The sequence below is a fragment of the Pavona decussata genome, unplaced genomic scaffold (genome assembly GCF_977016875.1).
Source record: "Pavona decussata unplaced genomic scaffold, jaPavDecu1.1 SCAFFOLD_213, whole genome shotgun sequence".
Taxonomy (NCBI): Eukaryota; Metazoa; Cnidaria; class Anthozoa; order Scleractinia; family Agariciidae; genus Pavona; species Pavona decussata.
Genome location: NW_028145618.1, coordinates 74137 through 101555, shown reverse-complemented (window position 1 = coordinate 101555; position 27419 = coordinate 74137). Strand labels below are relative to the sequence as shown.

At 38.1% G+C, this 27419-nt stretch overlaps 1 protein-coding gene and 2 pseudogenes across 1 annotated transcript; all 3 read right to left on the bottom strand.

The window, feature by feature from the left end:
* Positions 1-841: 841 nt before the first annotated feature.
* Positions 842-23818, bottom strand: LOC146460391 (uncharacterized). Its single transcript, XM_085088159.1, has 12 exons — positions 23529-23818; positions 19270-22891; positions 17680-17761; positions 17109-17282; positions 16508-16653; positions 12062-12173; positions 11717-11800; positions 4509-4689; positions 4175-4264; positions 3711-3782; positions 3028-3157; positions 842-1165 (listed from the first exon to the last, which is right to left on the bottom strand). The coding sequence occupies exons 2-12, from the start codon at positions 19299-19301 to the stop codon at positions 958-960; spliced, it is 1311 nt and encodes a 436-aa protein (XP_084944285.1). The 5' UTR covers positions 19302-22891; positions 23529-23818; the 3' UTR covers positions 842-957.
* Positions 8046-10903, bottom strand: LOC146460393 (uncharacterized; annotated as a pseudogene).
* Positions 14223-16501, bottom strand: LOC146460392 (uncharacterized; annotated as a pseudogene).
* Positions 23819-27419: the final 3601 nt, after the last annotated feature.

Sequence of the window (27419 nt, the reverse complement as noted above, 5' to 3'; positions counted from 1 at the left end):
TATAAAATAAGCATTCATTACGAAGTGAAGAATCTTATGTTTATGGAATCAAACCAGCGCCCATAAAATCGTTTAGGACTATACAAGTCAACTTTTATTTACAAGCTTTCCATTATTTAGCCAAAACCAAAGGAAAAAGCTCAAATTATGTCCTTACGTGCCGCTCCGAATATTTTGCGGATATTACGCGTATAGGTGTTTACCAAGATCAAATTCGCAATTGCCGCGAAAGATCAGCTGCTCGCAAAGAAGCCAATATTTTCAGGCCAAAACCTCAAAAGATGCTAAAATACCGCTTTATAGTAAACAAATATGATGAGGCAAAGTAATTTCGATCCCTGTAAGGACTAAACCTTGCCTAAAACGTCGCTTACTTCTGAGAAATAACTTCTTATATAAAGTATAATAAAACGTGTCACGTCACCACTCGGGTTGTTTACCCGAACACTTACCTCGTGTCTTCCTCTGAATCGGTCAAATTTTGCAGTTGCCGATCAAGTTCGAATTCTTCTCCACTCGATAAGCCTCCAGTATCGCTGTCGATATCACTTTCTGGAACATTTGGATCACGAGCACACATTTCAACCATTTCTTCGAGAGGAATATTTACACGTGGTCGCTTACTCGCAGACGCCATTTTGAATTTTCGAACACTACAATACTGCAAACCAAAGCATACCGCAGCCAATAGCAAAAGAGGACAAACAAAGGGTAAGACAATGATTGGCGGGGCCTAAAGGGAAAACCCAGGGTATTTTCGGAACCGGTACACAAAAACGCGTTGCTATAGACACATTTTACGTCATCGTACGAATTCGTACGATATTTGCAGGGGTCGTCCTGAAAGGGTTAATAAGAGTTGATTTGGCGACTTCAACATTTTCTGTTTTATAAATTTCTTGGATGAGAAGATTAATCAAACACTCAACTCTCTTCAAACAAGTTTGATATCTTACTTTAAAAAAAAGTATAAAGACCTGCATATTTTGTTTTTAACTCCAAGAGGAATATTCTTTCTGAAGCCATCTTCTGTAGTCTAAGTACTTCATTGTTTCGCTTCTTTATAGTCAATTGCTGCTGTGTACGTTGAAAGGTAGCACCAGTTTCTTGCCAGCGTACTCTGATGCTATGCTTTTTCTCCAACCCTGCAAGGGTCTTCTCATTTCTGAAAAAAAAAAAAGAAAGAAAAGGAGAAAAGAAAGAGAAAAATGGTGATCAGATTCATTGTAATATTACCAGGTTCAGCATGTAAACAACTGAAACTGGGGAAGCTGTTATCATGGGGTTTTTGGTATCTTTGTTAAAAATGATAAAATAAGACCTTCAATCAGCTGCCAAATAATTCTAGAAAGACAAGAGGAAAGAAATCAACTCAATGCCAGAAAGGAACAACTCGTCATCTGTTCTAGCACATTTTGGAAACAAAAATGGAATAACTTAAAAAACATTAGCCTTGCATTTTTCAAGTTTCAAACCATACCGGCCTACTCTGTCTCTGGCCAGAGCCACTAATCGACAGTTTTATTGCACTTTTGTGATAATTTATAACAAACTTGCCAATTATTTCTTTGTTTCTGCAGAAAGACAAACATTTTTTTTATTATTTTTTTTTTTTAATGACAACAAATTTGCATGATACTTCGCCTTTAAAATAGGGTATCAACTAAAAACAACCAGCTGTTGAGGTGGGCTATGTCCAAGCTCTTCTTGCAACTGTCAAGTCCTCTCATGAAAACATTGGTTTTGCTCCCATAAACAGCTGTGGTCAGTTTTGTGAATCACCATTTGGTCTTTCTTTCATTTAAAGCTATAGATGTCCAAAAACAGAAAATACCTTGCAGGGCTCGAAATAACGGCCGGTCAACGGACAATGTCCGGACTGATTTGGGAGTTGACCGGTCAACCTTTCGTCTTGCCGGTCATGTTGACCGGTCACATTTGATCGTTTTGAAAATGAAATAAATTAAAAATTTCCATGCTGTTCAGTTAATTCAGTTGTAGCAAGTCGCTGTGTATTGTCATTTGCGGAACTTTAATCTGAAATCCTGGGTGAAATGCAACAAGAACCGTTGTTTACAATCCGGGCATTGAAAACAGACATCGGGGTTCACGCACTTCTGGTCACAAAGTTAAAAATAATTTATTCCTAATTCAGTTTTATTAGTTGATTTTCAAGTTTTGCATTTCTCCCTGCATATAAAGTAATGCCTCAGCCCAGAATAAATATAATCAAAGTACAAAAGCAAAGGAACTATACTTTACAAAAACCAATAGTTATTCAAATCTTCGCAAGTTCATCTGTGTGTTTATCTTTGGCGTGCGTAATATAAACATAAAAGGTTATACAATGATAAACATCCGTGAACCTGAATCAACGTACAAACATTTTAACGTGTGCCAGATATTATTGACCTATAGAGATAACACAAAATGAAGAACATTCAAGGAAAAACTGGTTGCGATTGTCATGGAACGTGTTACAGAAAAATATATATATCTAAAGATTTGTGAGTTAAGTAAAAGCCGGATGTGCATACACTACGTCAAGTCACGGGAAGCCGCGCAGCAGGCATGTGATCATATGTTGATAATCGCCAACTTCTTTGATTCTATCCTGTGCATTGTAATGTTCCCGAGTGATGTAATCAAAGTCTTCTTGTGTGAAGTAATGCCCTCGAATATCTAAAAGTACTTTACTGTTAGTGTACTTCAACAGCTCAACAACACAATGTACGGAAAGAGCTTCTCGGTTGTGTGCCACACACAAAAGCTTGAGATGTTTGTGTTGCTTAAAGGGAGATATTTTATAACTTTCCTGAGAAATTTCTTGGCAGTTGTCAATAAATAACATTTCCAGACTTTCAAATTTGGAAATATATAACGCCAGTTTTGGTTCATGGGCCCCTGTTTTAAGGGTTATTTATTTTATATAATTTGATCGGCCAGAAACAGTACGTGACCGAGCTAAAATGAATTGGGCCGGTCATCATGTCCGGAGACTCTCCGGAAATTATTTCGAGCCCTGACCTTGATATTTTTCTCTCCAGCATGTCTACTTGAGAAGGCTCTTGTTCTTTAGCATATGCAATCTGGGATTTTAGTTTAGAAGCTGTCACCAAAAGCTCAACATAGGTCTCATCCCACTGAGGAGACAAATCTGGAACAAATATTTACTATTTTAATAATCACTAATATACTAGCTGAGACTGATACTACAACTGCTGTTATTGCTGCTGCTGCTGCTGCTGCTGCTGCTGCTATAAAGTGACAGCTATCCAACATGATGCCAAATCATGACCAGCTAGTTCACAAACTTGAGGGTCTTGAAATAATAAGACCATGCTGCTTGCGAATGACAACTCATGTTACAGTTACAATGTTAGTCATTGAGAGCTCAAAGTCTCTTAGCACCGCATATTAATTAATTGTACTTTTGCATCTGAGAAATATTTCATATACCGGCCGTTTTTGAACTTCGTTAACTCAAACACACATCTATCTTGATCACGCTTACTGTTAGCCCATTTTGATCCCTTGAAGTATGTTTTCAGCAATTTACTATTGGCTACCCAGAGCCATGGAGCTTAACCTCAAACTGTATTTTGTTTGACTTAAGTGTTTGAGATAGGCTGGGTGGGGGATGGACATTAAAATTATTGTACATGTATGTATGCTTTAAAAACTAAACCTTTATTTACAGTATAACCTGCCTTTTTCTCTTGGGACTATCTCTGACATTTCATTGTCCATCCACTGCCTTACTGTGTCCAAGTCACAGCCATCTTAAAAATAAATGCCAAAATAGGTTTGTAGCTTTCAACTGAAATATCAAACCACACTTGAAAGTAATTATTATAGTTTCAGTTTCCGCTTTATATATCCTGAAGTAACAAAACGTAATAATTTTTTGTAACACTTAACAATTTAGTAATTATTTTTCAAACTGTAAATGTACAATGTACCCAAAGAAAGTCAACAGTTTAAAGTCAATATCTACTGTACCTTCACCAGTTGACTCTCTTTTTACAACAACTTACTAGCATTAAATGGTCTGGTTTTCTTTTGGATGGAAAATAATATTTATGTGGACCACACTGGTAAATTAGCAACACTAATGTTAGCCAGGAGAAGCTGAGCCCTGCTTGGAAATAAACCAAAAAATTATATCATATACCTGGTAATGCAACAATAAGTTTTCTAATTTCTTCACCAACTGTAGACAGCAAAGTTGACGCCTTCTTAAGTTTTGCTATCATGGTCGGAACTGCCAGAATAATGATTTTACAATTAACTGTTAAAACTAAGGAGAAGAAAAATACACATCCCCAAGAGAGAAAGAATGCTGGGAATGGCTTTACATACGAGTTTGCTCCTTAATTTTCATGTACTGTAGCTTGCTTTTTACTCTCATAATATTTGTAACCTAGGATATGTGTGTTTATGCTGCACCTTACGAAATAAAGACTTATCATTTATTTTATTATTTTATTTCAAGTGTTTATTCATACCAAATCTGTAAAACAAGTGTTCACCAAAATGCAACGAAGCATCAGTGAGAACGTCAGCTCTTTTATCAACAGGCATTTCTTTTGTGATGGTAGAGAACTGACGCAGGTAAGACTGAAATCTTTCAACACCTTCGCCATCTGTCAATCCAATATTGGCTGTTCGCCTCGGACTAAACTGGACCTGAAGTTAACAATACATGTATCAGTAATAAACAAATGTTTGGTGGCTACTGATTATTATACATAAAAAAAAAATGTTGGGATTGTGCTATTATAACTGTATTTGTTTTGAGTCTCACAAATGCCCTGGTAGTTTTTCAATACAAGAGGCAAGTCTGGCCAAAGGTAGAGTATACATTGTACATGTATTTCTTAATCATGCTAATCACAAAATAAATACAAAAAAACAACATCACTCATTTCCCAAGAGATCTTAATTAGCAATCACCTGACAAGATGCTTTGTGTCCATAACAATGAAATATTGGTATGGCAAGGCTTACACCAGATAATGACTCCTCTTGGCCACTATTCTGAAAAGACAAGAGTGATACAGTGTACATCAGACACCAACGTGATGCAGATATATCTTACTTTACCTACCATATGCCCAGGGCATACCAGCACATGTAGCAAACATTCAGTTGGGGTTCATTTGTTGTGCATTCACAATTTGGTGTGAAAGGGAAGTGTCCGAGAGGAAGTGGACAAGGGTGAGGGGGTGTAATGCTAAATGAAAAAAAAATGGTCCACAGTTTTTGCACTTCAGAGGTTGGCATCTCTCCTGTGCCGACCTTCAAGTGACTTGACAATATGCACGCAATGCCATACATATAAGAAAGACCTTCAGTGAATCTGATGTAATAGTATCCCTCAGCTTCTTAAGCTCATAAACAGAGTATGATATCCTAGGAAAAAAATTGCATTAAACAAATAATTTTAAAACCCATTTCGAGTGTGATCAACATAAAGGAATATGTAATTTATGAATGCTAATTTTAGTAAAAATAAAAGCAAAAAGTAACATTGAGAACAATGGATTTACCTAAAAATAATATAATGATACAGTTGTGCTAAAAGTCAAGATACTTGTGAATTAAATAGATACAACACTGTTTAGCCGAGGATGGCAAGAACTATCAAATTAATTTCAACTAAACGAAGTTGGGTTATTTCCTTTGAGAATTCACTCATCAAATACACCTTATTCCAAAATGGCGGCTGCCTTAGACGATCTGGGTTGAGTAGCACGAGAGCGAGGCATCGGGGGGCCACGATTCAATGTTTACATGTTTACATGTGGTAGTATAGACCGAAATATGCCTCAAAACTGTTCCGTTCCTGGGTGTAAGAAAAAAGTTTAAGAGGAGTATGGCGTTAAAATATCTTTCCATAAGTTCCCTGAAGACAGAAAACTGTTCAGGAAATGGATAGTTGCCATACGAAGAGATGTTGGCAAAGAGTTCAGAGTGACGGTTCATACGAGGGTTTGCTCAAGACACTTTAAATCGAGTGATTATTTCACATCACTTACAGGCCGTAAAAGAAACTTAAAACCGACAGCAGTGCCGTCTATATTTTTTTGGAAGCAAGGCTCTCCAGTAAAGAGGAAGTCCCCGAAGAAAAGAAGTCCTGTAAAGCGAAAAATCGTGGCGAAGGGGTCGGAAACAAGTACCGCGAACGCGGCAAATGCAAACACCAATTCCATGTGGGGACTTGTGACAGCGGCTGCTATAAACAAAAAGATTGACAAAACGTCCGAGGTGCTGGAAGTCCACGATAGAGGCACGCAAGATGAAAGTATGTCTGAACTGAAAAAAGAAATAGAGGAGCTGAAAAACAAGCTTCAAGAAGAAAAGGAGAAAACAAATGCTCTGGTAATTCAGCTGAATGAAATGAAACAACAACTTGTCCATTTGACAACACGGTGGGACAATTTTGAGAAGAAATCTTTCCCTTTAAATTGGTTTAAGAATGATAAGTCTATGGGATTTTACACTGGATTTTACAATGCATTGTACAATTTTTGTGACTCTGGTGAGGATGGCGAAAATATTCGCTACTGGCACTCATCATCCACAGATCAGGACATGACTGTTCTTAGAGAAAATGACGAGCACTTAGAATCATTTCCAAAACCAGGTAGACCAAGGTTACTACATCCTAAGGAAGAACTTTTTATGACCCTATGTAGGCTAAGACAAGGTTTTCCAGAGGAACATCTTGCTCATCTGTATGGAGTGTCTCAGACTACAATAAGCAGGATAATAATAACTTCAGGGTCCGAAATTAACTTTTTCCTAAGGGAGACTAACCTAAAAATTTTGGTCGCCAGATGGAAGGGTTTGGTCGCCAAAAGCAAGTGTTATTGTTTGGTTTTTTTTTTTTTTTTTGGTTTCTTGCTTGCCACGCCACGATCGCCGCTTTGCCTCTTAATTTGCCGCAAACTAAAGAAAACAATCTCTCTGGCCAGGGTATAATTTACCTTAATTTATAGTAAAGCACAAAATTAAACCTTTCAAGAAAATGTTATCATTTAACACAATATACATACAGCTATAAAAGGAGACTCACAAAAGCCGTGTAACAGTAACAGAGTCCTACATCTCACAAAGCATATCTGTATCTGTTCTTCGCTGAAACGGAACAAAAACGCAATGACGATCAATAAGCTAGTACCAGACCCGTATTGGGAGAAGCCGCTGAAACAATATGGCGCCAGGTAAATATGGCGATCGTTAAATCGTCGCTTCGTTTACTCAACTGTCCACGGGAACTTTACTTTTACCTTGGAATGTCAAATGCTGATGGGACGAAAGGTTAGTCACCTGCTGGCGACCAGTTCTAAATTTCTGGTCGCCAACACCTAATTTTTGGTCGCATTGGCGACCAGTCAGTCACAATTTCGGACCCTGAACCTGGGTCAACCTTTTATATTTAAGACTCAAGGATGTACCCATGTGGCCCACTAGAGAAATGATAAACAAACACATGCCAGAGCAGTTCAAAGAAAAATATCCCTCCACTCGGATAATAATAGACTGTACTGAGGTGAAATGCCAAATGCCTTGTAGCCTTCGTTTAAATAGCGAACTTTTTAGTTCTTATAAAAACCACACAACGCTGAAAGCCCTAGTAGGAATTACCCCAGGAGGGGCACTGTCATTTGTCAGTCAGCTGTATACTGGACACATCTCAGACAGAGAAATAGTTCTTCGTAGTGGCTTTTTGGATCAAAAATTTGACAATGGAGATTCAGTTATGGCGGATAAAGGATTTACAGTGCAAGACCTGCTACCCTCTGGAGTTGGGCTTAACATTCCGCCTTTCTTAGGATCTCAAGGTCAGATGAGTGCAGAGGATGTTGTCAAAACACAATCAATTGCCTCCCTGAGGGTCCATGTTGAAAGAGCTATCAATAAGATAAAAAATTTTCCTATCTGGGATGGAGTTGTTCCACTCAACTTATTTAGTGTTGTAAACCAAATGTGGACTGTGTGTGCTGTACTTTGTAACTTACAAAAACCCATTATCAGTGTGTAATATTCAGTTAGCACTAAAGGCACAATTTAAGTTTATTATAAATGCCTTGGGTTTAGTCAGTAAAGAATCAAGAGGGCAACCCTCTCCTTTTAGCGGAAAAATGTAGACCAGAAGTATTAATCTTTTTGTAGGTTGTGAAGAGGCAGGTTGAGTGTTTCTTAGGAAACTCCTTGAAGTTTGTGAAATAAGCCCTGGTGGCAACCAAAATCCACTCAAAATGCTTAAATCCATGCCCTGAGCTAGTATTGGATCTTTATTTTTTCTAGAAATTTGTGGAAGCATTACAGTGGCTCTGTATGGTTCTTTGGGAAATTAGTCTGCTTCCATTTTAATCTTTTGCAGGTTTAGACGTATAGATAATTGAATGGATTGCATATTCGCATTTGAGAAAACTTTAGTCTCTTTTCTCTAGATTTTGAATGAACACAAAAGGAAGGAGAATCAGCTATCATATTAGTATAATAATATTAGTATAGCCATTTGAGGCATACCATATTTCTTTTTCGCTGCAGCTGGTAAAAAGTAACGAAAATAGGTTCTTTGTAATATTGCTCGCACTCTCTTCCAGTGCTCCTCATCAAAATTGATCCTCTCAATACTGAGCCCCCGGCTTGTATACACCACAAAGTCACACCTTTTTGCACCAGTGAGTGCCATTTGACCCTGGACTTGATCGTAAGAAATATGGCTCTTTTTTAGTCTAGGTATCCCATCTTTAATTTCTAGATAAAAGTTAGGGTCACTACAGGCTTCTACTGGAGAAACACTGAATTTTGAGCTTGGGCATTTAACTTCAGCGAGACCAAACTGATCTTCAGGACATGCAATATCAACAACTTTCCCATCTGGAAAACATCCAAGGAAAAACAGTTTTGGTGATGCAAAGAATCCAGATCTTTCCACTTTTATAGGATGACCGATCTTGTGCATGTATTTTTCATACTCTCATAATGCCAAAGGTTCATATTTAATACCGTGATCAGTACTTGCTGATGTGAATGGTTTTGCATCCAGCATGTCATTACAAAACTTGTCATGGTTTCTTTTTCTTCTGGACACCTTTCCAAAATTTGATGCTGTAAATCGATACCTGCGTTCTTCAACCCAAGCGTTGCAATTGTGCTGACCCCTGGTGTTTACTTTGATCTTGTTCGCACCAAGGTTATTTACCCTAAGTTCATTCAAGAGTTTAGTTTCAATGGCATCCAGATCAAAAGGCAGATCCAGCACAAAGTCATCGTTTAAATCATCCAATGGCAGAGAAGGATAACTAGGTTTGGAATTTGATACTCTAGACCTTTGTTGTATTGGAGCTAAATTACAAGCTCCTGAAATGCAAGCTGGTAAGATCCAAATGCACCTGCAGGGCTTTCCCCAAACCCTGTGTCAACATGGGTACTAGTGTTTAGTTTAACCCTAGAGTTGGGTCAATATTTTTTACAGTTTCTACAAAATCATTTAGTTTTGATTTCCTGTCAACTTTCCTTGCTTCATAAAGGTGACATGCAATCCTACATCTTTTGAGTTCACCCTCTAGTTGTGTTTTGGAAACAGAAACTTCCATAATGGGGTAAGATGAAATACCTTCAACCCGGGGTTGATGTCATCTTTGCAAGGTTGAGGTGCATGCTGCTGAACAGTTTTCATCTGCCTCATGTTGTAGTTCTGTGACATTTTTACAGTTATAAAGAGTGTATTTGCAAATCTTCAGCATCAAAGCTTAAACGTGATTACAAAATCCGGATTTTCCGGCACCACAGGATGGGCCACAATTTTCAAAAACCACCTCCCCAGAAATTATACATAAAGCAATTATCAAATTGTGGGGGCTTTCGTTCCTTTTAAAACTAAGAAAACATTTGGCACGATAGTAAAAGTACTGCTGATCGCAGTTCGTTTGAATATCATGTAAGTATTCTTCAAGGTATGTTTTTGCCTTCTTAAATCCTGTGGGAACAGAATGATGTGCATGCTTGTCGCCACCAATATGCTTCCCAGACATTCCAATATGTCTATCCATCTCTGCCCTTGTAAAAAGAGGCGCTTTTTCAAGTGATAATTCCCAGCCATCCGATGGAATTTTCGGTTTCCATTGTGACACAGGTGATGGTGTTGACGAGCTTGCCATAGCACTGTCGTCCACTGATCTCTCTGAAGTCAAGTTCATACGATGAAGCTTTCGTTTCATGTATATCCTTTCAGGATCTGGATCAACAATATTTTGATCCAACTTTCTGCTTACATATTCCTCCACCCTGGAAACAAAAATCAAAATCCTGATTCTGTATAAAACGAACACAGGGATCATCTCTGTTGAAAGAATTACCTTTTTATGAGCTGTGCCTTTGTTGACATTCCTTTGCAAGAGTCTCCGCGACATCTCAACCAGAATCTTAACTCAGAATTTTTCAGCGCCAATGGTTTTCTACCAAAAAGAGAACTTCCCGGAATGTCTTCCTCGGTCAGTAAAAAAGGTCCAGGCAAGGCATTTGCCATATTTTGTCTTCTTTATAATCACTAGACGACGCAACCTGTACAAAAAGTCTTCGAAGAAACTGCACATCTCAGTACTGCTGAGGAGACCAACTTTTCATGAGTAACTTCAGTCTCGTTCCTTTGTGAGCAAGTTTCACGCTGCGATGGTTATCACATGGCAGTTTCACATAATTATATTTTTTAAATTCCTGTAAAATTCTATGTGAGTTCTCCTGTTAAAAAATTGACAAGCATAAATTCATATCCCTTTCACATGGACTTCACAGTCCCCCAGTTGTGAAAGTTTGGGAATTATACCAACAAATTTTAAATATCTCATAAAAAGAGCCCTTTACAAAAATTATGCATGGCTTTGCCTCTCACCTTTCACCATGTTTAACACTTAACAAACTCTTTGGGAAGTCATGCCTGCAGACTCTGCCAAATACTCCTTTCTTGTCAAAGAGTTGATTCTTTCCTTTACTTCTTAGCGCAGGGAAGACTTCACCTGCATGAAATCTGTTACAATCCTTGAATACAACATGCATAAAAATTGTTAGATCATGACAACTGCAATAATGACTGCCACATAAATTTGAAGTAAATGGAATAATGATACTTATAAAATGGGTCTGGAGTACTTATTAAAGACCAAAATACAATAAAAATTACATGCATTGAGCCACCTTAACCTGACACTATAAGCCAATAATTTGATCTGAACGTTTTCATGTAATATTATGTCAGATGGTCCTTAAACTAGTACTACATTACAGCAGTTACTGTTCTAATATATCTTCATTGAAATGATACTAATTCACACACCTTTGTGTACTGCACATGTTTACACTATTCACTGTGACTGTCATTAACTGCAGAAAACTTTGTTAACAATACAAACTACACAGTGTAGTAGGAGAATGTCAAGGAATGCCCAAACTGATTATCTGATAGATCACTTGGTGGCTACTGATTATTATACATAAAAAAAAACATGTTGTGATTGTGCTATTATAACTGTATTTGTTTTGAGTCTCACAAATACCCTGGTAGTTTTTCAATACAAGAGGCAAGTCTGGCCAAAGGTAGAGTATACATTGTACATGTATTTCTTAATCATGCTAATCACAAAATAAATACAAAAAAACAACAACATCACTCATTTCCCAAGAGATCTTAATTAGCAATCACCTGACAAGATGCTTTGTGTCCATAACAATGAAATATTGGTATGGCAAGGCTTACACCAGATAATAACTCCTCTTGGCCACTATTCTGAAAAGACAAGAGTGATACAGTGTACATCAGACACCAACGTGATGCAGATATATCTTACTTTACCTACCATATGCCCAGGGCATACCAGCACATGTAGCAAACATTCAGTTGGGGTTCATTTGTTGTGCATTCACAATTTGGTGTGAAAGGGAAGTGTCTGAGAGGAAGTGGACAAGGGTGAGGGGGTGTAATGCTAAATGAAAAAAAAATGGTCCACAGTTTTTGCACTTCAGAGGTTGGCATCTCTCCTGTACTGACCTTCAAGTGACTTGACAACATGCACGCAATGTCATACATAAGAAAGACCTTCAGTGAATCTGATGTAATAGTATCCCTCAGCTTCTTAAGCTCATAAACAGAGTATGATATCCTAGGAAAAAAATTGCATTAAACAAATAATTTTAAAACCCATTTCGAGTGTGATCAACATAAAGGAATATGTAATTTATGAATGCTAATTTTAGTAAAAATAAAAGCAAAAAGTAACGTTGGGAACAATGGATTTACCTAAAAATAATATAATGATACAGTTGTGCTGAAAGTCAGATACTAGTGAATTAAATAGATACAACACTGTTTGGCTGAGGATGGCAAGAACTATCAAATTAATTTCAACTAAACGAAGTTGGGTTATTTCCTTTGAGAATTCACTCATCAAATACACCTTATTCCAAAATGGCGGCTGCCTTAGACGATCTGGGTTGAGTAGCACGAGAGCGAGGCATCGGGGGGCCACGATTCAATGTTTACATGTTTACATGTGGTAGTATAGACCGAAATATGCCTCAAAACTGTTCCGTTCCTGGGTGTAAGAAAAAAGTTTAAGAGGAGTATGGCGTTAAAATATCTTTCCATAAGTTCCCTGAAGACAGAAAACTGTTCAGGAAATGGATAGTTGCCATACGAAGAGATGTTGGCAAAGAGTTCAGAGTGACGGTTCATACGAGGGTTTGCTCAAGACACTTTAAATCGAGTGATTATTTCACATCACTTACAGGCCGTAAAAGAAACTTAAAACCGACTGCAGTGCCGTCTATATTTTTTTGGAAGCAAGGCTCTCCAGTAAAGAGGAAGTCCCCGAAGAAAAGAAGTCCTGTAAAGCGAAAAATCGTGGCGAAGGGGTCGGAAACAAGTACCGCGAACGCGGCAAATGCAAACACCAATTCCATGTGGGGACTTGTGACAGCGGCTGCTATAAACAAAAAGATTGACAAAACGTCCGAGGTGCTGGAAGTCCACGATAGAGGCACGCAAGATGAAAGTATGTCTGAACTGAAAAAAGAAATAGAGGAGCTGAAAAACAAGCTTCAAGAAGAAAAGGAGAAAACAAATGCTCTGGTAATTCAGCTGAATGAAATGAAACAACAACTTGTCCATTTGACAACACGGTGGGACAATTTTGAGAAGAAATCTTTCCCTTTAAATTGGTTTAAGAATGATAAGTCTATGGGATTTTACACTGGATTTTACAATGCATTGTACAATTTTTGTGACTCTGGTGAGGATGGCGAAAATATTCGTTACTGGCACTCATCATCCACAGATCAGGACATGACTGTTCTTAGAGAAAATGACGAGCACTTAGAATCATTTCCAAAACCAGGTAGACCAAGGTTACTACATCCTACGGAAGAACTTTTTATAACCCTATGTAGGCTAAGACAAGGTTTTCCAGAGGAACATCTTGCTTATCTGTATGGAGTGTCTCAGACTACATGTACAATAAGCAGGATAATAATAACCTCAGGGTCCGAAATTAACTTTTTCCTAAGGGAGACTAACCTAAAAATTTTGGTCGCCAGATGGAAGGGTTTGGTCACCAAAAGCAAGTGTTATTGTTTGGTTTTTTTTTTTTTTTTGGTTTCTTGCTTGCCACGCCAGGATCGCGGCTTTGCCTCTTAATTTGCCGCAAACTAAAGAAAACAATCTCTCTGGCCAGGGTATAATTTACCTTAATTTATAGTAAGGCACAAAATTAAACCTTTCAAGAAAATGTTATCATTTAACACAATATACATACAGCTATAAAAGGAGACTCACAAAAGCCGTGTAACAGTAATAGAGTCCTACATCTCAAAAAGCGTGTTTGCCAATGTTCTTGCAAAGGCTTCGGATTTCTTTCTCTTATTATTTCCATTTAGTAGGAAGTATGCTGGTATCCTATTAAGTTCTATGTTGAAGATATGGGGGCCCTCTTTCTATACCTAGACTCAACTAAGAGTACAATTAAAGTATCTGTTCTTCGTTGAAACGGAACGAAAACGCAATGACGATCAATAAGCTAGTGCCAGACCCATATTGGGAGAAGCCGCTGAAACAATATGGCGCCAGGTAAATATGGCGATCGTTAAATCGTCGCTTCTTTTTACTACAACTGTCCACGGGAACTTTACTTTTACCTTGGAATGTCAAATGCTGATGGGACGAAAGGTTAGTCGCCTGCTGGCGACCAGCTCTAAATTTCTGGTCGCCAACACCTAATTTTTGGTCGCATTGGTGACCAGTCAGTCGCAATTTCGGACCCTGAACCTGGGTCAACCTTTTATATTTAAGACTCAAGGATAATACCCATGTGGCCCACTAGAGAAATGATAAACAAACACATACCAGAGCAGTTCAAAGAAAAATATCCCTCCACTCGGATAATAATAGACTGTACTGAAGTGAAATGCCAAATGCAGTTTTGGTGATACAAAGAATCCAGATCTTTCCACTTTTATAGGATGACCGATCTTGTGCATGTATTTTTCATACTCTTGTAATGCCAAAGGTTCATATTTAATACCGTGATCAGTACTTGTTGATGTGAATGGTTTTGCATCCAGCATGTCATTACAAAACTTGTCATGGTTTCTTTTTCTTCTGGACACCTTTCCAAAATTTGATGCTGTAAATCGATACCTGCGTTCTTCAACCCAAGCGTTGCAATTGTGCTGACCCCTGGTGTTTTCTTTGATCTTTTTGCACCAAGGTTATTTACCCTAAGTTCATTCAAGAGTTTAGTTTCAATGGCATCCAGATCAAAAGGCAGATCCAGCACAAAGTCATCGTTTAAATCATCCAATGGCAGAGAAGGATAACTAGGTTTGGAATTTGATACTCTAGACCCTTGTTGTATTGGAGCTAAATAACTTGCTCCTGAAATGCAAGCTGGTAAGATCCAAATGCACCTGCAGGACTTTCCCCAAACCTTGTGTCAACATGGGCACTAGTGTTTAGTTTACAAGTTTGTATCAACCCTAGAGTGGGGTCAATATTTTTTTACAGTTTCTACAAAATCATTTAGTTTTGATTTCCTGCAACTTTCCTTGCTTCATAAAGGTGACATGCAATCCTACATCTTTTGAGTTCACCCTCTAGTTGTGTTTTGGAAACAGAAACTTCCATAATGGGGTAAGATGAAATACCTTCAACCCGGGGTTGATGTCATCTTTGCAAGGTTGAGGTGCATGCTGTTGAACAGTTTTCATCTGCCTCATGTTGTAGTTCTGTGACATTTTTACAGTTATAAAGAGTGTATTTGCAAATCTTCAGCATCAAAGCTTAAACGTGATTACAAAATCCGGAATTTCCGGCACCACACGATGGGCCACAATTTGCAAAAAGCACCTCCCCAGAAATTATACATAAAGCAATTATCAAATTGTGGGGGCTTTCGTTCCTTTTAAAACTAAGAAAACATTTGGCACGATAGTAAAAGTACTGCTGTAAGTATGTAAGTAAGTATGTAAGTATGTAGCATGTAAGTATTCTTCAAGGTATGTTTTTGCCTTCTTAAATCCTGTGGGAACAGAATGATGTGCATGCTTGTTGCCACCAATATGCTTCCCAGACATTCCAATATGTCTGTCCATCTCCGCCCTTGTAAAAAGAGGCACTTTTTCAAGTGATAATCCCCAGCCATCCGATGGTATTATCGGTTTCCATTGTGACACAGGTGATGGTGTTGACGAGCTTGCCATAGCACTGTCGTCCGCTGATCTCTCTGAAGTCAAGTTCATACGATGAAGCTTTCGTTTCATGTATATCCTTTCAGGATCTGGATCAACAATATTTGATCCAACTTTCTGCTTACATATTCCTCCACCCTGGAAACAAAAATCAAAATCCTGATTCTGTATAAAACGAACACAGGGATCATCTCTGTTGAAAGAATTACCTTTTTACGAGCTGTGCCTTCGTTGACATTCCTTTGCAAGAGTCTCCGCGACATCTCAACCAGAATCTTAACTCAGAATTTTTCAGCGTCGACGGTTTTCTACCAAAAAGAGAACTTCCCGGAATGTCTTCCTCGGTTAGTAAAAAAGGTCCAGGCAAGGCATTTGCCATATTTTGTCTTCTTTATAATCGCTAGACCACGCAACCTGTACAAAAAGTCTTCAAAGAAACTGCACAACATCTCAGTACTGCTGAGGAGACCGACTTTTCATGAGTAACTTCAGACGTCTTCGTCTTGTTCCTTTGTGAGCAAGTTTCATGCTGCGATGGTTATCACATGGCAGTTTCACATAATTATATTTTTTAAATTCCTGTAAAATTCTATGTGAGTTCTCCTGTTAAAAAATTGACAAGCATAAATTCATATCCCTTTCACATGGACTTCACAGTCCCCCAGTTGTGAAAGTTTGGGAATTATACCAACAAATTTTAAATATCTCATAAAAAGAGCCCTTTACAAAAATTATGCATGGCTTTGCCTCTCACCTTTCACCATGTTTAACACTTAACAAACTCTTTGGGAAGTCATGCCTGCAGACTCTGCCAAATACTCCTTTCTTGTCAAAGAGTTGATTCTTTCCTTTACTTCTTAGCGCAGGGAAGACTTCACCTGCATGAAATCTGTTACAATCCTTGAATACAACATGCATAAAAATTGTTAGATCATGACAATTGCAATAATGACTGCCACATAAATTTGAAGTAAATGGAATAATGATACTTATAAAATGGGTCTGGAGTACTTATTAAAGACCAAAATACAATAAAAATTACATGCATTGAGCCACCTTAACCTGACACTATAAGCCAATAATTTGATCTCAATGTTTCCATGTAATATTATGTCAGATGGTCCTTAAACTAGTACTACATTACAGCAGTTACTGTTCTAATATATCTTCATTGAAATGATACTCATTCACACACCTTTGTGTACTGCACATGTTTACACCATTCATTGTGACTGTCATTAACTGCAGAAAACTTTGTTAACAATACAAACTACACAGTGCAGTAGGAGAATGTCAACGAATGCCCAAACTGATTATCTGATAGATCACTCTAGAGAAAAAATTCCAAAATATACTTGATCCGGAGACTTTTGCCCACAGTGCAGATAATTGTCAACAAAATTATCTACATCATCTTGGTCACTAAACAGTAGATCCCCATGCCTTGATGAAATCGTATTTCCACCTTTTGCTTTCTTTCTTGCCAGACCAAAGCAGGCATCAATACTTTCAATAAGGACTCCATTTTCCTGGGGTTTGATGTAAAGAAGGCAACAAGTTTTTTAGATACCACTATCTTTTCTATACCCGTCATGAGATTACAGCAACAATTTGCTGAATAAATGTCCTTTACTGGATGTGCTTCAGGGAAACAACACTTGCTCAAACTCATTCAAGACCCAGGCTATGGGCTTCAGTAAGGGCTCTCTACTCCTGGTAATCATGTGCCCTTTGCCTATCTCACAAAACACTTATTAAACAATGTAATTATGACACATATCTCTATGAAATTCCAATAAGATTGCATAAAGTAAGTTATCATCAGCCCTGTTATCATGTCTGTACAGTTATCAGTCAAATATGCAACTGGGTATTAGCTGTTGTCTAAGGCTTCTTTAAAAAAATAACTGAAATAGAACAACTTACTTTGAGACACAAGGGACAGTCAGCGCCATTGTAGAGTTCTGGTACATAGGAGTTCAGGTACCTTAGCTTGTACTTGAAATATCTTTATGGCAAAAGATAACATTAATTCTCTTTTTTGTCTTTTGTTGATTTTTGATGCTGTATCAGTGTTAAATATAATTAAAAAGAAACATAAAGTTGCTATCAGTGAACTGTGATGGAGTAGCATCCCATCTGGGAGGGAGGGGGGGGAGAGGGGGAAATGCTGACCTAACCACTGTTTGTCCTGAAACGTGCCATGGACATTTATTTCAACAATAATTATGGGAAATTTTGGCTTCTTGAGTTTTGATCAATCTTCTGTACTTGATAGTAAAAAAAAAAAAGTATCAATTCAACCTTTGTTTGTCTCTATTACTATTTCTAGCCTTTTTTGATTGGTGACAGTTTTGTTGGAATCAATGTTCTAATCAGTTTTTGTGACATCAACTAAATCAGGAGAAGCTTACTGATGTACACTGTACATGAGAGGTCTACCTAATAATTAAGACTCTAGATCGAGGGTGATATGCACAGATTCTTAACCAGGGAAAGAAAAGAAAAATTAGATTCTTACAGTCCAGCTGGTCCAGTCAATTATCTAAAGGTGTCATGACAATATGCAAATGGAAATTTCATGGCAAACAAACTTAATAACAACGTCAAAGATTTACCTGTCCTTTTCATCTTTTAGAGAGAAATACCTGTAAACTAGCTGGTGAGCCTAGCTTGCTGGTCTCACAAAAGCTAAGCGTATTTTCACAATAAACTGCTATCTATCTATCTATCTATCTATCTATCTATCTATCTATCTATCTATCTATCTATCTATCTATCTATCTATCTATCTATCTATCTATCTATCTATCTATCTATCTATCTATCTATCTATCTATCTATCTATCTATCTATCTATCTATCTATCTATCTATCTATCTATCTATCTATCTATCTATCTATCTATCTATCTATCTATCTATCTATCTATCTATCTATCTATCTATCTATCTATCTATCTATCTATCTATCTATCTATCTATCTATCTATCTATCTATCTATCTATCTATCTAGAGTGGCTTTCATAGCAACCTGGAAAAAAATAACACAGTTACACCTCTCCTAGCAACCACCTCCCTTAAGCTTGACTGGTTTGTAAATAAGCATTTTGTTCCTCAGTCAAATACTGTTTCAAAAATTTCTTTCATGCAACCACTGACCAAATACTTTAAGAAACCACCACACAAACTTTTAGCTAGAAAATGAAAGTTGGGCATCCAAGGGGCACATTTCTTGAAAATATTTTGAAGGATCAAGCAAATTTTAAATAAATTTCCCAAAAACTGGGGACTATCCAAGTGATGCCTGGACAACTTTCTGGCTAAAGCCTTGCCGCCAGAGATGCCATTAAGGGCCACAACACCTAATTATTTTAAATATCAAGATAAATTGTATCACTCAGCCTTGTTTCTGTAGGGGAGGGGACCCCCAGGAGCCAGGTGAGAACCAACAAGGTCCTTGAACATGAGATAGTGGCTGAGGCACGCAGTCCTCCCTGACAAAAATCCACTCACTTGTAACTGCCGTTGATCTTCATGGAACCCATCACCTGTGGTCTCTAAGAGCTTTTCATTTAACTGCTCATTAAGGTTAGCAGTTTCAACCTGTATATAGAAAATAAATCATTTAGGCCATACAAAAACAAAAGCAAAAATTGCAGCGTATGTTATGATACTAGTTCCTGACTCAGTCATTTTTGCAGCTACTCTGTGATGTTCCAAGTTGCCTGTTTTTGTTATGGTCAATTTGTTTCCTATAAAAATTATTATTAACATAAAACAACAAACAACAAACCAGTCACTATAATACATTCAGGATTTCCAATCACAGTTTTTGTCCTTCGTCTCATTTTAAATTTCTAATCAATGCTCTCAAACTGCAAACTAAATTCACACTACACCGTACATGTACATGTCAGCGGAAAACACTCAGAGATAACGCCCAGATTCAGAATGACAATCCCTGAATGCAGAGGGAGGAACAGAGCTGTTGCAACAATACTTATTCCAGCGGTATATCGTAGGCGCTTAGTGCCAGTCCCCTCGTGGACCATTTAAATATTTTCATTCGCGCCAAAATTTATTGTTAGCCGTTGGTCTCCATGTTAATTCAGTTTCGCTTGTCCTATGTTGTTAGTTTATATATCCACACTGTCAGGTACGTTCATGTTGTCCTTTGCCGTTTATCCTTCGTATTGCTGTTTTATTGCCTTTCGTTAGTATTATCTTGTAATTTATCATTTGCCTCAGTGTATTTATTTGTTTCTGTTCCAGAAACCACTGGTCATGATTTCGTGTTAATTACAGTTAGGACGTTTAAATAAATTTACCGGTGCGTACATTACAAGAGCATATTAAACAAAATGTTCAAAAGTCTCCATCCTACTGCAATACCAGACTGATTATCTACTCTGTTCAGTTTGTTCTGCTTCTACAGAGTTTTACTGAATAGCAAGCTTAAGGGTGGAAATACCAGGAGAGAGGGAGGGGGTGCGGGGATTCCCATGAAAAGGGTGGAGTGCACGTACACTGCAAGCTAGTATTTCACAGAGAAACAAATACTTTCAGCACTTTAACAAGAAGTCACTTCTCAATACTTTATTCATGCAGGTTATTGACTCCAGACCTTAGAAAGCTGAATGAAAAAATATTACCATGTAAAAAATTGTTTTACTAGTCCTTTTGGACAAGTGCTTCATGAGTCTTAGTTGTCCGAGTCAAAAAACTACTCGTCTCAGCAAGCGGACGAGTGAGAGATTTTTTCCCTGGAATGCCTGTCTAACCAAAATGAGTGATTTACACCCAAACAAGAGATGACGAGTATCCCTGCCACTGCCACATGGGAGTCCCCCTCCCCTGGGCCACACCCGATACAAACCATTTAGGTTATCTATTAAAATAACATTTTATCACATACCAGTTTTTCCACCATGTCATTAACATCATGCCTTGCAGCAGTCAAGTCCTAGATACAGTGTCACACAGGAAGGAGGGATTTAGTTTATTATTATTTGCTTTCTCCCATTTACGGATATTAACAGCAAAAATATTACACAGTACAAAATTTGTTTAAGTGGTGGGAGAGCCTGAAATAGAAGCCAGGAGTTTAAGAGACCCAGGCTTTCACTGGAAAAACAAATTTCAAAAAAGTAGTCATTCATAAAACTGTGAAATAGCGCAAATTTTCTCACCAATTCACTACCATCATCATCACCATTATTGAAACCACCCTTACAGGCTAACAGAACAAAGAAGTGTTGCCCCCTTAAATTCCTGGAAAATTTTGAAAATAAGCACCCATTCTAAAACATTAGCCACTTAAAATCTGAGACACAAAGTGAACATAACCTTTGTAGGTGGCAGTGTCAAACTTTCCCAGCCTCAACATCCCACCAGTTACACAGACTAACATAAACATCCTGCCATTAATAAACCATTCCAGCCAAATACAAGCACATTTAAACTGTTTGGGTTAGCAGTTCCATGGATCAAGTTAGCTTAGTGTTTCACACTTTAAAGCACTTTTCACTGTCAAGACCAACCAATTTTGAAGCTCTCCTTAAAACAAAGCCCAGCTGAAACATTAACCAATTTTAAGTCTAGAGATCTTGGAGTGAACACAAGCCCTGAGATTATATTCTGAATTTTACAGTAAATTGCATCTCTTTGTGGAGGCCACCAAGGGGGAGCAGGGTGGGCGCAGTGGTAGAGCACTCGCCTTCCACCAATGTGGCCCGGGTTCGATTCCCAGACCCGGTGTCATAAGTGGGCTGAGTTTGTTGGTTCTCTATTCTGCTCCGAGAGGTTTTCCGGTTTTCCCCTCTCCTCAAAAACTAACATTTGATTTGATTTGATTTGTGTTGTGTTTAGAGTAACAGAGTAACAGAACAGAATACAGTTTTAAATTTCAAATATCATGCCAAATAGAATTCAAATGTCAGTCTACATGCAAACCTTGTTTTCTGCCTCGGTAGAAACAAGCGACCCTCTTAGATCATCAATCATCCTGAAAGCAAAAGAAAAACAATAAGATTAAAAAAATATATCAATGAATCACTGGATAGGTTACAGAGGTGTGGAGTCAATGATTAATATTCATTAGGAATAAGGCTGGGTAGTGTACACAAGCTAGTTTTCTGTGACAAGTATGCATTAGACAATTTTTCTATTCTCGTGTGTGCGACAAAATTTGTCAAGTTTTCTCTTGATGAGTCTCCTTACTCAAAAACTGTCATTCCAGTTTTGAACAAATTCACCAAAAAATTGTCTGGAGTCCTCTTTACATGCAAATAAGTAAAAAATGTAAAACTGACAACTTGTTGAATAAAACTTGCTCATGAGAAACCAACTGAATGGATCTTATACAATCATATACAAGGCTGTCACTGACAGCTGTAACACTGACCCATACGAAAATGTCTGACCAAACGGGAGCATGAATTCGGCCAGACAATTCAACCTGACACGGGCACAACATTGACCGAACACGAGCAGAACGGGACACAGCGGTAAAGAACCTAACTGGAACAAGACACCTAACCTGAAACGAGCGGGAATTAGCGAGACACGAGCAGGGCACGAAAAATCGTAAACAACCAGAAAACGAGCATGACACGAGCCTGACATTAGCCGGACAACGTAAATAATCTGTGTTGTAATCGGCAAAAATATATCCGGCCTTACTCCAACCTGAATACGGCCGTACAACGCATATAAACACATAGAAATAACGATTAAATGTTTTATTGATAGATTCATGGAATAAAACTGATACAATAAAAATAAGTTTTTACTATATCCATACAGTGTTAAATCTACATACACAATCTCAAAGAAATTAACAACTTTGCGGCGATAATTTCTTATTTTCTTGCATGTGTCAAACTAATTAAAAAATATACACATTCATTGCACTAATTGAAGGAAACTTACTAATGTACTTATAATTTGCTCAAATTATCCTCGAAAGATTAAATACGACAAAGCAAATGTTCCTTAATAAATATGTTTGCTGAATAGACAGGAGATAGATCACTTAGCTGCACGCCGCCCCAGTTTTGTGCGTAAATGATCTGGTTGGCGTCGATGGAAGTTAGCTGCTCCTTGACATTTTCGATGCGACGAGAAGCCACGTAATCTGCAAAATAACAAGTGCAAAAGTCTGTGATGTTGCAGTTGTTCTAAATATCCATTCAGATAACAAAAAAGCTATGCTATCAATATAAAAATGATAGCGCCGCAAGTTAAATTGCAAGCGTTTGTGTGCAATTAGTGCAAAGCCCGATCGCCCCGGCGAAGAGTATAATCTCTCACACGCGTTGCGTGAGCCGGACCTTTCGAAGAGCGATCCAGAGAATGTTGTGGTTTGCGAATATTAAATCAAGTTTATTCAGTTCCAAAAACATGAGTAAAGTGCAAACTCGCCTTTTGTGTGTTTTGGTGTGAGTTCAGTCTAATTATTTTGCAGGGCATAGAGCCTGATTCTCAGATGGTCCGAGGTCACCCGGCCGGTCATACTTTATAACATTTCAAAACACTACTGAATTTTTCGTCGGATAAAAGACGGACGATTTCAATTAATGTAAATCGTAATTGATAAAGCTTTCTAAATTTTAACTCGACCTCTCCTCGTTTTGGCAGCTGAAATTTACCGAACATGGAATTTAGCCATTGGAACAGTTCGGTTACCCTGCGAGCAGAGTCTCCTTCGAAAAAGAAAAAAATTCGAGTCTAAAGGCCTGACATTTATTTTATAACAAGATTATGTAGCTTACCTCTCCCCTAAACCTTTGGGATGATTGCTAAGAACCTCTTCTTGCTTCCATTTTCCTCAGGCTGCAGATGTATTCGACATATATCTCGCTTGCTTTCAGATCCTCGCAATTTACATTTACATGTAAAATGCTTTAATATACACTTTTGTCTGAATCAAAATAAAGGCATGCGAACAGCGACATTCTAAAACTTTGTTAAATCCTTGAAGAGATCTTAAAAACACTGAGGAAGAAGAATTCACTGCTAACTTAACAAGCCTAAAAGAAAGACGGTAACTGCAATTGCACTGTTTCGCGCGCGCACATTGAAAACACGGTTAACATTCCAAGCGCCAAAAATTAGTAACTGTAACTGTCAATTGATCTCGAAGCTAACCAATCAGCGTCCTGCATGAATGGGGTCCAGTTTGGGATTTCCAAATTTTGCAGTCCGTCAAGAAGCGTGATGACTGTAATACCATATGCAGGTGTGTTTATAAACAATGCTGTTCGCGCTTTATTTATATTCCTTGACACTGTAACAGCTAGTCTTAACATTGTCTTTGCGATCAATTTCATTGCAAAGAAACCAAACGTACCTTGTCTGGCTCTTTCCAATCTCGTGTCAGGCTCTTATCAGGCCCGTGCCTAGCTACTTATTAAAGTTATTAAATTTGGAAAAGTAATTTGAGGTTGTTTGGCTCTTGTTCTGTTCCTGTAACTGTCTTGTGCGGCTGCCGTGACCCAGACACGAGCATAACATTTGTCTGGCTTATTACCTTGGAGCCAGACATTTTTTTTGCTCGGTTCTTGTTTTTCTGATGTTTGGTTCTATCAACGGTTTTCCCGCCGAAGTTAGGCCGGATTCCGCCTCTGTCAGGTCCGAAATTTTCGTACGGGTGCTACGCATCTTACCGTTGGCACCTAGGAAAGTTTTTTGATTAGTTTTTGACAACTTTTTGACATCTTTTTGACAACTTCTGATGGCTTCTGTTTCAATTGTCCAATAAAATCGCCACAACTTAACGCTGGTAACAAAAAGCGCGGGAATTTGCCGATTCACTTTGCTCAGTATCTATCGTCGGACTAATCATGAATGAAGATAAAAATGCTTGTAAGTTTTCTTTTCTAATTTTCTAGTTCTTCAAAGCTTGCGTTTACAATCGGCATGTCCGTTGCAATTTTTTTTTCTGCAGCTGATGTCCAGTTACAACAAAACAGCAACGGTGGAATATATGACAATAGTCGCTCTCTGACGACGAAGTTTAGGGATAGAATTTTAGACCTGCATCACGACAGGCACAGTGAACGTCAAATTGCACGGGAAGTTCAAGTGAGTCATACTTACGTCGGGAAAGTCATCAAACGTTACGACGAGTCGAATACAGCTCTTAGAGCCCAAACGAAAACTTTTGTGAAGCCCCAAATAGATCAGACTGTTTCCGAATACATTGAATGTAGCAGACTCCTGAGCCCAAGCATTTATGGAAATGAAATCGGACAAAGATTACTCCTTGATGGCGTTGTTCACCCAGTTGACCTCCCCAGCATCTCACAAATAAACAGAGTTTCACAAAAACATGCCATGACAAGGAAGAGAGTAACCCTTGTTCCACGCGAATCTACTTCGCTTGGCGCGACAGAAGCGGTGGATGCTTTTCTTACCGAAATTTCGAACTTTAGGACAACAAACTTACACTTTTTCGATGAATCTAGAGTAATCAAAACAACAGGGAATAGAAAGTATGGCAGCGCTGTTCTCAGCGAACCTGCCTTTGAAGTTCAACGGTACGCATCCAATTCGAACTACACAATTAATTTATTACACTATATAAATGGGGTTGATTTTTATAACATTTTAGATGGCCCTTCCAACGGTATGGAATTATTAACTTTTTTTGACGAGGCCCTACAGCTAGAACGACAGGATGGGAGTGCAACTCTTGAACGCGGAGACTGTGTTGTAATGGACAATTATGGATTCCATCATGCACGGTTCGTGGAACCTATTTTGAGGAACATGCTAGCTGACTGTGGGATAAGGTTATTATTTCAGCCACCATATCATCCTGATTTCAATACTTGTAAATTTTGTTTCTGTCAAATCAAGGATTTTTTGCGTCGCTATCAACTGTTAGCAGAACATGAAACTAAAATTGCCATTGCGGAGGCTAATTACAAATATCGCCACAAAACTCGCTCTCGTTTTTTCGCCACTGTGGATATGTTTTCTAGTTTTCTAGCATGAAGCTAAAAGACAAGACCGAAAGTTTACGTGGGATTTTTATGAATAATTTCATCAAAATCATCCCTGCACGTGCAGGTCATTGTACTGCTAATTACAACCTATTGTTTTCTCCAGGCATGACTGATTTTGATGAATTTATTCATAAAAATCCCACGTAAACTTTCGGCCTTGTCTTTTAGCTTTATGCTTTGAACCGACAACGTTAGTTGAAATGACTGTATACCATAATGGAGATTGCAAAACAGTGCATTTTCATCGGATGCAATTGGGTAATAACCGAGGAAATAAAATTGCGTATGTTTCAGTTTAAAATTATTCAAAATACTGTGTTCATAAATGACAGGCTTCTCATGTCATGTATGTCTTGATGTCATAAATTAGCCAATCATTTTTTTCCATGTATTTTTCAAACTTTAATTTAAGGAGCCATTACTATATTTTCCTTCAGTATAGCTCTGGCCCTGAGGAAGACTAATTCTATTAGGCGAAATATTGGCCACTAATAAATCTGCCCTTTGCCGTAGTGCCAGCCTTGCATTCAGTTTTGTATTTTCACGTTCAAGTGACGCCTGACACGAGGTCACAAGCGGTCAGTGTAAAATGCAGACTGCAGACTGCAGACTGCAGACTGGGGGTAAAATGCAGACTCAGGATAAAACGCAGGCTAAATTATAAAGACTATAATGCCTCGAATTCCAGAAAGATATCTGTAGCGTTATTAGTAAAAAAGGAATTTGAGGCTTGCCAAAAAAAATTTAGGATTTCACTGCGTGACTTTTGGGGAGCGGCGCCCTACTTCTTCCAATACTTTCAAAAATCATTTCTCTATGAATTCGCTTCGAAATAAAGAGAAAAACCGCTCAACAAGATATTAACATGTTCTAGTTTTGAAAAAAAAAATGCATTTGGCGATGTGCTTTCGAAATATATCGGTGAATTTAAAGTGCGCGGATGGATGTACCGTCCGTGAATTAATTTAATTCGTAGTAAACAGACCGAGTACAGAAGACTCAAAAATTCGTATCTCGGTAAATATATGTCCTATCGAGGTCATTTTTGTCTCTATAGAAAGCTAAGTAAATGTAGAATTCAAATATGAAAAGATTTCTGTTGCGCAGGTAACGAAAAAGGAATTTAGAGCTTGCGAAAAAATCGTAGAAAATGAAAGCAGTTCTCACGGTTTTTATGAATGAATACTTTCCGGGATACAACCTGCCCAACCAAACAAAATTTAATTTAATTTAGTCTGCATTTTACCCCCAGTCTGCCATCTGCAGTCTGCATTTTACACTGACCGCTTTCACAAGGGAGATCCGGCAAGTTTAATTCCAGCGTTGTGTGGAGCTCTGCATTCAAAAGTTTTCTTTTCAAAGCATTTCAGCTTTAAGCTTAAGCTTATATTTGCTGCTGTATTTCCATAAATGAATTATACATAACTTTGTAATATATGCAAGCAGTGATTGCAAAGCTTACCTTCCATTGCTCTAAAACGTGGAATTTGTTTCTCTCCGCGTGTAGATCATGGCCGCCAAATGCAAGTGGGGGCCTTTGTTCAGCGGTACGGTATTAGACGGTGGTAGGTAATTCATATATGGTAATTATTATGTCCTCACTTTTTATTTTGTATGTACCCAAATTCTTTTTGAAATGATTACCGGTATGTC